Raw genomic sequence first — 12,496 nt, forward strand, 5'->3', positions numbered from 1 at the left:
TGTGCATGGTGCAATTTCAAGTGCAGTCAGCATGTTTTTCCCACAATGCTAGGGGGCACTTACTAATGCTTGATTTTGTTGTAAAAAAAAAACAAAAAAAAAAAACACAATTTTGTCACCATTTATTATGTAACAAAATCATGACAAATCTAAATGAAAAAATATGCCATCTAAAACCTGTCAAGATTATGTAGAAGTTTATAGCAGATGTCCCTTTTACATCTTTTGATGCTGGTTTTTGTACAGTATAAAAAAAGTTGTGGTTTTCGTGTGACAAATCAAAAAAGTAATTTTCATGTTTTTTTCTGCAACTTTTTTCATTTGTGCTTTTTCAATTTGGATGTTTTGATAAATGACATTTGTGCATATGAATTTAGTCGCAGTTTCACAAAAATTTGAATGCTAATAAATCCCACCCCCCGTGTAATTGCAGAGGCAAACACGTGATTTTGTTTAACCTTATTCTAGTTTTTCTTCCTGCTATTTTCTAGCCTCTCCCCCCTTTTTCTATTTATCTACTTATTCACAAATTTCACAAATTTGTTCTACTCTATATATTTGTTATTGCTTTGTACTATTTTCTCTTTTTTTAATGTAGTTTGCTTTCACCACCTCCCTTGCATAATCTTAACCTTGTTGCTCCTTACACCCTTTTTTCTTCTGTGCCCCCCATATTTTACTCTTTTCTCATTTTCAGATTTTTCTCTGGACTGGGTTTAGCAGTTCTATGCAAGTGAGCTCTTTTAGTGATTCCATTTAGTGTCCTGCATTGGGCTTAGGTTTGCTAGCCACATAAGCTACTGCTGGGTGCCAAGTTGGAGAGCTCTGATCTTAAACTTCCGTCTAGGATTGGAAATTGTACTCTTTTTTTCTACTTTACACCTTTACTTTCCCAAAATATTTATTAGAACATTGATGTAGTTTATTCTGCACAAAGAGCCTGATATGTGTTTAAAGCAAGTAATATAGGTTTAAATGATGATGCTGTTGCATGCATAAGGTACAATAATGATTGTTGAGAGATTCCATTTGTCAGACATTAATGAGCTAATGGCAGAAATATGACACAGCAGTCTAAAAGGAACTACAAGGAAAGTGAATGGCAAAGTACTTTGATTAGCATTAGCTCACAGGTGACTCTAAAGCCGTTGTATGTGATGTTGGTTTGCGAGGAATATATTGTTGATAGAGAAAAGGAGAGGGACAAGAGCTATGACTTTTACAGTTGCAATATTTTGTTTAAACAATACCATACATAACAAATAATGTGTAGACAAAGTAGAAAGGTGTTTGAGAACAGCTGGAAATTAAGATATGAATGAAGAAATTGTTTCCCCAAGAACAAATGAATATTAAGTTTACACTGAATGTTGGTTGTGACAAATGCAGCCAAAGCCCAGTGTCCTTTACATTACTGTCAGATATGAGGATCAGTCTGAGAATTTGAGAATTGTCTTTGATTACTTATGTAAAAATCAACGTGGTGATACTTACAACTGGTGGGTGCCTTTAATTGTCATGGAAACAATACACAAAAAGTTCTCTTTTTAATTGAATGTGATACTACTGTAAAACTAGAGCAGTGGAGTCAAATTGTATAACTTCTATGCTTTCTATTCTAAATGAGTTGATTTGAAAATGCACTTGAAATAAATTGCCAAAGTTCTGTAAAACTGGAGGCCTATGGGCTAGTTATAGGCTTTCTTTGCTTTTTTATACTCTAATATGTTTGTTTGTATTTGATGGCTATATATAATACACATAAATGAATTTTTATGTAGAGGACACAGCAATTTTATGTTATACAAAGGATGATGAAAATCTTACATATTGTTAATTGTTTTATTCTGCATATCATTTTTTTTGAGGAGTATTTATATCACATATAAGTTAAAAATCAGAAATCATCATACTTTAGTCCCTGACTGTTTTATTAAATACCAGTTGCTCTTCTAAAAAGTGTATGAAACAGCCTTAATATTGTGATTACCCATATTTCATGCTCTCTGAGCACTGCAGTTGCCTTTTTTTTAACTAAGGATATGTTTAGCATAATTAATACCCACAGATCACAGGTTCAAATTCAAAGGTGTATGCCATATTTACGATTTTATGCATTTTTACATAGCTTCCATAGAACAAATCTTATATACATGAGCCAACCTATACAGTTTTATGATTTTTATGATTATCCTGCTGACCAAGTGAATGAATATAGTGTGAGTAGATGTATATATGTATCTCCACTGGCCACATGTAAAGGTATGCCTTAGCGCTACCAGGATCTCTATTGTGCTGCAGATTGTTAACTCTGCCACGCACACTTCTTCCAGAATCCTTATCAGCGGATCCAATCCTCACAGTTTTGCACTACCAGCTAGTGCCTTCTACTTCACTTCTTCACCCCATCTGCCCAGGCCTCTGCAAACTGCCAGACGCTGCAGTACACAGCTAACCTCTGCCTTCTGCATGGCAATATCCATCCACTTCATCAGGCACATCTTTTTAATGTTCACAAAGCTATACTCCTCTCACCCCTCTTCTCCCATAGGTCACCTTTGAGGAGCAAGCCTTCTACCAAATGCAGCACCTCTTCCCAGTTTCAGTCCCATGACATTGTCTGCTACTGCTCACACATGGGCCACAGCAGCCCACTGGCCTATCATACTAGCTCCCACAGCACCCTTAAAAAAAGGGGGATGGCATTTCGGGGAGATTGACTAATCTCCCCGTGTGTCACAGCCCTTAGAATCACCGCTCATTTCACCAGGGCACTCAGCATGTCCTGGGTGCTGCTAAATGAAGCCTCGGAGGAACAGCTCTGCAAAGCAGCCACTTGGTCTTCTCATTACACCTTTACAAAGTTTCACAAGTTCAATGTTCTTGCATCAGCGGACGTGGCCTTTGGCCGCAAAGTGCTCCAATTGGTTATGACCCCACATCAAACGCTATGATGTGCCATGTTAGCGCAGTCCATTTACTAATGGTCTCTTTACTCTCTATTCTATCCACTTTCCCACCCTCTCTTCTCTGCTTTGTGACTAACCCATCTGTCCCCGTGCTGCCTAGGGACTTCCAGAGAAAAGGAGATGTGTAATACTCACTGATAAATCCTTTTCTCGGCATCCCGTCATGGCAGCACAGGGAGCCCCATCTGTCCCTTTGCTGCAGTGACGGGACTCAGAGAAAAGGATTTATTGGTCACTATTACAAATCCCCTTTTTGTACCATATAATGATAGATATGTAACATGTATTGAACTATTATCAACATACTTGTACTAACTTATCTGCAGGCCACATGGTGAGAATACAGGGAAAGTGAATGAATCTGGAGCATCAGTGGTGAGACACGGCCTCAATGCTGAAAAAACCTTCATGCAAGTTCATTATTTAAAGGTACTTGTAAAAAAAGCTCTTGTCTGTCAGCTTTGCCAATGATTTTCAGGGGCTCTCAGTTTAAAAAAGTTTTTTTCTCTACTTGCAGGGCTATTTTCTCCTTCGTTCACTTGCTAATACAACTGGTCAAGATGCATACTTTGCCTTTTTGAGACAATTTGTGAATACATGTCATGGGCAGTTAATACTTTCAAAGGTATGTCTTTTTCCACTAAATAAACATCTTCTAGGGCAATAACAACCCCTTGGGAGTTAATATTTGGGGAGAGCTTTGGGTAAACGCTGCTGGGCCATGTTCAAAAAGGCTATCAGTTGTGTAAGATATCACCCTAATTTTAGGGTGATTTTAGCTTTTCACTAAGGGTGGGTTGTGGAAGTACTCCAAGGCTAATTACAATATAGGCACAGTTTAGAGGGTGTTTTAGTTACCGTAGAACTGGGAATGCTGAAATACCCTATGGGATATTCTTGCCTTTTGCCAAAGAATCTGCTTGAAGGATTGAAATACTTTTTAAAGACTTGCTGCATTTCATATACTATTATTATTAATACATATTGTAATATTACATTCCATATATATATATTATATTCTTGGAGTACTTCCACAACCCACCCTTGTGTTGTGCTATTGTTTTCTGCAGGCAAAACTTCCATGTGGTTAAAGTAAATTCAAACCCATCCCTTTAACAGTCTTATGCCATTTGTTGATATTATCAATTAATTCTATAAAAAGCTACAGTGGGAATTTATTCTGTAAGATAAAAGTGCAAGACAGTTAGGGGCCTATTTATTATGGTGACAAAATTTGGCACAAATTGCCAGGCGACCCCGTAATTTTTTACATTTATTTCGCCGGAACTTACGTAAAATATCTGCCAATCGGACAGTGAAATTCGCCATTTATTTTATACAGCTTTTTACACCATTTTTTCACCGAATTTTCATTTTACACAGCATAATAGATAGGATTTAAAGTGTAAGTCTATGGAGAAAAATCGAGGCACGGCCTTATGTGCCATTATCCTTGGGATTGCATGCTTGTGATTACAACCCCCTGTTTATGATAATGCATGTACTTTTATAATTATTAGTAAGAATTGGAAATGTGCATCTATCTGTTTATATATTGAATTCTGCCTGTGTTCCTTGCAGCTCTAAGAGACTTTTTATGGTATAAGGGCTCTGGCACACGGGGAGATTAGTCGCCCGCGACAAATCTCCCTGTTCACAGGCGACTAATCTCCCCTTGAGAGGAAACTTCCGCCATTTCAGTGAAATGGCGTATGCCATCCCACCGGCGATTTACATTTTCACCGGTGGGATGGCATTTTGGGGAGATTAGTCGCCCGCAAACAGGGAGATTTGTCGTGGTGACTAATCTCCCCGTGTGCCAGAGCCCTAATGCAGACTGCCTTCAGTTATGTAAATGGATCAGATTAACTGCTGCCTGCACTTATATAAATCTGTGTCCTTTATCACTTTGGCAATTTATTTTTCAAACAAAACTTGTTCACTTAAAATTTATGACGTTTGGAATATACAGTGAAGTAACAATAGCCATGTAGCCCCATAATGGTGCCCTGTTATAGAATATAGTTTTTATTTTAGTTAAACGTAAAAATAATACCACTTGTTCCATTTGAGCAGTTGTGTGTTTTGTCCTGTGCTCACTCCATTTAACCTCATTTTCCCTGGTCTGAATGTCTACTGCTCTGTAAGTGTTCTAATTTATGTTCTGCAGCAAGGCACACAACATCTGTAGTGAATGATTAAAGACTTTAACTCTCTACCTCTATTTATTAAAGTCCTCACTTGCTGCTGTTTGGCTTAGGAAACCATATGTAAGCTGTTTGCAAAAACAAGAGGGTGAAACTTTTACCAGCTGCTTCATTAGCCTTTTCCTTTCCAGTGTTTTGGAACTCCAATAACACAGCAAATGAAAAAAAATACCCTTAGTGAATTTATTCAAAATGTTATCTTAGCCTGCACTTTTCCTAGAAAGAATGATGTATATTTTTATCATGTTGTTTGCTATGTTTTTTGGAGGGGAAGATCATGGCTCTATCCTATCAAGCTAGGGATTCAGTAATTAAAATGCACAAAGGAACATACCTGTGGTATCAAACCCAGGGGATGGTGATTCACAAATTTTGCAATTATGTCAGTGTCTCTTTAAGTGAAAGTGGAAGAACATACTCTTCTACATTCCCATTTAAATAGTTACATGTCATGCTAAGCTGCACTGAGATCTCTGCAGTCCCTTTTTACTGGAGAAATCTGCAGTATATTCCTTTGTAATACTATGTTGTTGAGGATGTAACTTGCTCAGGGGTGCTACTGACATGAGGCAAGTTGTGAATCTCACCTCGCAGATTACCAGCAATAAGCCGCTTCTGGTTACTCTGAGAGCCGAAAGCTATTAAACTGGAATTTCGTTTCTTCTAGTGTACATCTGCACTAATGATGAAGGCCCCTTCCGATGCGTTTTTTTTGTGTGGCAGGGTTAGGGGTGCAGCATCGGGAAGGCCGCCTCAGTGTGGCCGTGGGGCTCCAGAACGCCCCTGAAATCAATATTGTCCCATACAGTAGGGAGTGACTAATAGAGCACTATCGTATCATCTTTGTCATTTAAGTAAAGAATTGGACCTAAGGTGATCATGTACAGACCAATAAAAGCTGCCAATTTGGTCACTCCAAACTAGCTTATTGGGTATCTTACAGGTAGCTTATTAGTCTGTTTATGGGGCCCTCTGGCAGGCCTGCCCGGCTAATCTCTGGCATTCAGTCAAATACCACTGCCATCCTTAGCCTTTATATGGTCTGTTTTTATTTTTAAATGTTCACTGTAAACCTGTTGTAGCTCTTGATGTAGCACCAGCAAGGAAATGTGTAAACGCTGCCATAGGCTACTGTGGTTGACAAGTTCTGTGATCTTATGAAATTTACAAAGTCAAGCACGATAATTTTAGCAGAAATTATACATAATTCAGTCACAGGAAGGACTTTTTTTTGTTGGTTTCCTAATTACAAGGACATAAACGGCTACATAGAAAAATAGGACAGTAATAAGGTTACATTTTATTTAGACTTTTTTCATTCCAGAAAAAATTTGGAGAAAAAAAAGTGTTAGATACAATCACCTTCATAAAAAAACATTATGCCAAACCATTTCACAATTACATGTATTTGGGAAATATACCAGCAATAGGGTTAACAGTTACTGCAGCATTAGGGGAAATGAGATCCTAAATGAAGGGCAGGAGGGTATAGATCATTTCATTTGGATTTGGCAAGCAATATAAATTATAAGAGATGGTAAATGAAAGTCAGATGTAAAGTATATTTTTGTTTTGGGATTATTCCTGTATTCATGTTGCATGAGTGCTCAGAGACAATGCAGGTACAAGCATAATTTTTTCTGCCGTGTCTACTAGAAGGATTATGCCTGGTTTGGAACAAGTCTGCTGGCATAAAGCCACTGATTGGACTGACAGAAGAGAAACATTATAGCTTACTAAGATTTGCATAGGTTTTTGCACATGGCCAAAAGATCGGAAACAAGGATGACATTCGGGTTAGAGTTAGTGAAAACAGGATCAACTGTCACATAAAAAATAAAATAATGAATTTAGAATATTTAGAAGAGATATTACCTTACACAGAATAGCAGAATAGCATGAGGACCCAGAACTTAAGGTTGGAAACAAATGAAATATAGCATAGAAGTAATTGAACTGATGTAAATGTCGTGTGTCTTACGCAGAATACATATTGTAAGCAGCATATACATTATGTGTTATAATAGTCAGCTCTCCCTCTTTAAGATCCTTTTAACTGTGAGATATGTTTTTCTGAATTGCATCTCAAATTGAATCTCTCCCAAACATTTCACGTGCTAAAACACAGATTCACTGAATTGAATCTGGCCTATTATGTCTAATAACAAATCCTCCTATATTCACTTTTGGATCACCAGCACAGGGAGCTGTTGTTGTCAGGATTTTCCTAAGTTAAAGTTGCCATGATCAAACATGGGCAATTACTGTCTACTGCTTGCTGTGTTATAGAATACTCTGAAGAAATTATGGAGACCTACAGCACATGAAAATAGTGTCACCTGAAAAGCAGATGTCCACTGCCGATTGTGGCAATAATTTTTCCTGTGTGCTGTAGGCCCCACACAATTGTGAGCAGTGTTCTGTGTTTGAACTCTGCCATTCCATCCGAGTAAAAAGCAAAGACAATAGGAAAATAAGAAAAAAGAAAATAGCTTAGATATCCCTCGGTGCTAACTACAGTTAAGAAAGATTAGTACATACAAGTCACAGCCTTTCACTATGATTGGGTCCTGGTCTATGCTCCTGGAAACCATAACTTAAGTGGGTGCATACATCTGTGTTAACACTTGCCCACTTTTTTTTCCCTTTGCTTAAGAAACCTGAAGAAGTAAGCTAGAATTGTTGTACATCATGTTTTGGGCTTCTGTACCAGGCCAAGACAACCACAGCCCTTTAGGCTACTTAACACAAGTAGCATCAGTCCTGTAGCATCAGTTTATATGACAGGCCATATTCATTTTCTGCTTGATTTGTAACGACCCCTTAGCTTAGCATTTCACCAGCTGCTGAGCACTCTGAGCATGTGCAGTGTCACCGACACTTATAAAGGAATCCAAGATGGGGAGCTCCTGTGGTAACTGTAAAGGTCTGGATTATTACTGTTATATAGATACTGAAAGATTAGGCTGTTACAGTAACTTGAAAATATAAAATATGGCATTTCAAGCCATATTCATTTTTTAGTTTAGTTCTCCTTTGATATTCAATCACAGTACACTGCACTCTACATTATGGCATGACCTTACCAATATCCCATCACACAACCTCCATAGTTGCAAGGCAAACAACAATCTGATCTTGACGCCTACTTTCTCTTTTGGCATCATAACCAAAAGCCCCAAAAGCCTACACTGCCTAATCCTATATCTATAAATATATAGAACATACTTTCATAATCCCCATTACAAATAAGTGATCCCCAGATATTCCTATACAGTTCTGTCATGTTATGAAAAACATGTTCTTTCAAGCCATTACTTATTATTGAAACATATTTTTATAGCAGATACCTTTTGAAAACACAGTACATCTTACCCATGAATTTAATGCATGATTAAGGTTCAAGAATTGTTTGGGTGTGACACAATGCCTGAAACGACAACTTTCTATTTATGTTCACGTTAAATTCTTTGCACACTGCCAAAGGGTTAAAAATATTGCCAAGTCTCAAGATTTCTGTTTATAGGGCTTGGCAGCCACACTGGAGTGCTCTTATTTTTTGCTTTGGCACTGTAAGAAAGGTCTCTTGCACGTCATTCTCTGGCAGCACTGGGAATTTTCCAGTAGTTAAAATAGTAAAAATTCTCATCAGTATGAATGCAATATGTATGCTAGTGTGCAGACAAACCACTTCTATTCCAAATTTTCCTGTGGCTTCAGTTTTTATTGTGTACCCTAAGCAAAGAACTTTGATATTAATAAGATGGCAGGAAGAATTCAGGTTTAGCTTGAGCAAACCCACAGTCCTCCCACACTTATTAAAACATTGCACACCAAGAATAAAAGGACATTTTATTAAGTGTCTAAATATCTGTATTACCGATTACTGTGTACATAGATGAGATGCTTTTGACCTTTTTAGCTGGTATTTCAGTTTAAATCTTGTTTTTGTGATATTGTTGAAATATTACAAAGATGGGAACAAATTTATAAATTTGTTGGATGACAGTTTTATGTCACAGGTTGTTGAAGAGCCAACCAGAAATCATTCTGTACTGGATCTAGTGATCTCTAACAACTCAAAATATATAGCAAATGTGCTAGCAGTAGTACCCATGGGGATAAGTGACCATAATTATTGTTTGTTGTATTGGTGACCATAATTAATGTTTGTTGCATAAAGCAAAATTACACTGGGGCGATAAAGGCTCTGAATTAAAAAAAAACACATTTTAGGTTCTTAAGGGCAGTACTTAAGAGCACAGAGTGGAGCATAGGTTAAATGTAAGAATGTTAAGGACCACTCTATGTAGCTCAATTTAGAAGTAAAGAAATGAATAGGAAAGAAATGGAAACTACAAGTCAGAGGGGACAGAAGCTGAATTTAATAAATATAAACACTATAACAAATGTTGTATAATCGGGCAATCGGGAAGGGAAAGATAGAAAATAGGAAACTGATTGCAGCAGAGGCTAAGACTAACCCCCAAAAAATTTTGAAGCATAATAATAGTAAATAGATGCAGCTTGAGATTTTGGCTCTATTAAATGTTGTTATAAAGAATAGAGAAAAGGCAGATGTGCGTAATGAATTTTTTTTTTTTAGTGGTATACAACTGAGGAGTCAGAGTTTCAGAACCCACCTGATAGAGGAACATATGGCTCAGCTCACTGTAGTCACTGTTGATGCAGGACATGGTACATAAAGGTTTACTCAAATGTGAATGAGGCACCAAGGCAAGATGGAATACACCCTCAAGTACTAAAAGAGCTTAGTTCAGTTTTAGCCAGGCCTCTATTTCTGATTTTCTTAGACTCAATTTCATCTGGTATGGTACCTATGGATGGTAAGAAAGCCCACGTAATTCCAAAACTTAAAAAGCGATTACGATCTCAGCCTGGCAATTTAAAGCCAGAACTTAAGACTTATTAAGAGATTCCATTCAAAATTAGGTTTTGGAGGATAGCATTATGAGCAGTAATTAGCATTGCGTTATGATGGACAGGTCCTGTCAGACACATTTGATTGCTTTTTATGATAAAGTTAGTAGGAAGTTGGACAGAGGGTTGCAGCAGGTGTGATGTGTGTGTGCCCCACAACCACTGCTTTCTAAACTAAGGTTCCTATGGTACATGGATAGAAAACTGCCTTCAAAAGCATGTATAGAGGGTGGTTATCAATGGTACATTCTCTACTTGGAGTAGGGTTTTTAGTAGGGGCATTACCCTTATATGAGGATTATAACACAACAGGAGTCCTATGCAAGGTGATAAGAAAGATTACTGGCAGCCCGTCTGAGACAGTAATATCTTAGGAATAGCTAGAACTTTTAGATAAGCCAGTAAAAGCTTCATAGAAGCTAGGGAAAACAATTTAATATCAATATGTATTGTATTATAATTTAATACACGTTGTAGTTGTAATTTGAGAGTTGCTTGTACATAGTGTTCTTTATTTAAGATGAATTAACATGAGTTGCATTACACAAAGGAATATTCATTCCAGCTATGTGTTCAGCTATTTTAGTGTTATTTCCTCATCATTTTATATTGTAACATACATGATTACAATATAGATAAGGATCTGTGAAAATCTTAAAAACCCTACATTTCAAAATTCGGGTACAAAACTGGCTGCAGAGAGTAGTAATGGGCAGTATTTGCCAAGGTTTGGTAATCAATTGCAGACATTCTAATGCATTTAGATTAGTGACAAATACCCAAGCTTGTACATTATCTTGAAACTGTATTTACTGTTTCATATGGCTGAGTTGTATTTCAAGATGTAAAAATAGATGTGCTATTATAATAATTTATGCTTTGTGAATGTATGCTCCATTGTGCTTTGGTTAGTTCCAGTTTTTACACTTTTAAACAATTTTGCTATAATAACCGTCTATAAAATGAGTACACCAAAGTCCCACAGTGCTCATCTGCAACTTTTGCTGTTGGCCATTAGTCATCATCCCTTGCTTTGAATTAAGGGAATGCCAGTGAATGTATGTTTATTAATTAGCATGAAACATTGAAGTTGCAGATCATAGTTATTTTAGATCTGTAATAAAGGTAGGGTGGAGTAGTGCAAACGTCAAGTTGCAGCTAAGCTTTGGAGGCAATGCTGGTGTCTTTAAATGGATGGATAGTGGGTTAAATGAATACACTTATAGGATCCATTGTCTGAAAACCTGTTATACAAAAAGCTCCAAATTATTGGAGGCACATGTCCATTTTAATCAAATAATTCTATTTTTTCTTTTTCCTCTGTAATAATAAAAACAGTACCTTGTACTTTATCCAAAATAACCTACATGAATCTACAATGGTGACATAACAATTTTTTCTTTTAAATCATTTTTTGGTAGTCTTTAAGTCTAGAGAACCAAATTATGTGAGGATCCCTTAGCATCCTGACCCTGAGCATTCTGGATACTATATCCCATACCTATATACACAGATTTTTTTTTTACCTTAGCATAGTTACAAATTGCAGCAAGAGAAACATTAGATTAAAAACAAAGTAAGAAGCAATAAATTACTTGTTTTACATTACATAGTTGCATAGTTCATTTGGGTTGAAAAGAGACAATAGTCCATCAAGTTCAGTTCAACTCCTCAAAATCTACCTGTTTGTGTGTGTGTGTGTGTGTGTGTGTATAAGACACAGTACTCAACTTCATATGCAGTGAACTAGTATTATCTTCATATGCATTATAGCTTATATTACATTAGATATGTAAACAGATACATTACCTGTTTCATATGTAATGTAATACAAGCTGTACTGCATGTGAAGATAATACTAGTTCACTGCATATGAAGATTGAGTGCTGTGACGTTTTTGAACTCTTATAATTTATTCCATGGTTGGCAGTAAACTGTACACATAGTACACGTACACTATTTTGTTATAAGTGATAAGGTGTGCTGCTATTGAAGGGATATATATATATATATATATATATATATATATATATATATATATATATATATACTGTATGTATATACAGTCATGGACAAACTTGTTGGCACCCCAGAAATTTTTCCAGAAAATCAAGTATTTCTCACAGAAAAGTATTGCAGTAACACATGTTTTGCTATACACATGTTTATTCCCTTTGTGTGTATTGGAACAGAACATAAAAGGGAGGAAAAAAAAGCAAATTGGACATAATGTCACACAAAACTCCAAAAATGGGAAGGACTAAATTATTGGCACCCTTTCAAAATTGAGGATAAATAAGATTGTTTCAAACATGTGATGCTCCTTTAAACTCACCTGGGGCAAGTAACATGTGTGGGCAATATAAAAATCCCACCTGA

General features: G+C 36.7%; 1 protein-coding gene across 4 annotated transcripts in view; it reads left to right on the forward strand.

Moving 5' to 3' along the window:
- Positions 1-12,496, forward strand: part of aopep (aminopeptidase O (putative)) — a 199,960-nt gene that overhangs the window by 83,338 nt on the left and 104,126 nt on the right. For all 4 annotated transcript variants that reach the window (XM_031890955.1, XM_018089437.2, XM_012971565.3 and 1 more), the window contains exons 8-9: positions 3,296-3,398; positions 3,487-3,594. In XM_031890955.1, the coding sequence (XP_031746815.1) occupies positions 3,296-3,398; positions 3,487-3,594 (211 nt within the window). The remainder of the gene's footprint in view (positions 1-3,295; positions 3,399-3,486; positions 3,595-12,496) is intronic.

This window comes from Xenopus tropicalis, chromosome 1 (genome assembly GCF_000004195.4).
Source record: "Xenopus tropicalis strain Nigerian chromosome 1, UCB_Xtro_10.0, whole genome shotgun sequence".
In the NCBI taxonomy this organism is placed as follows: Eukaryota; Metazoa; Chordata; class Amphibia; order Anura; family Pipidae; genus Xenopus; species Xenopus tropicalis.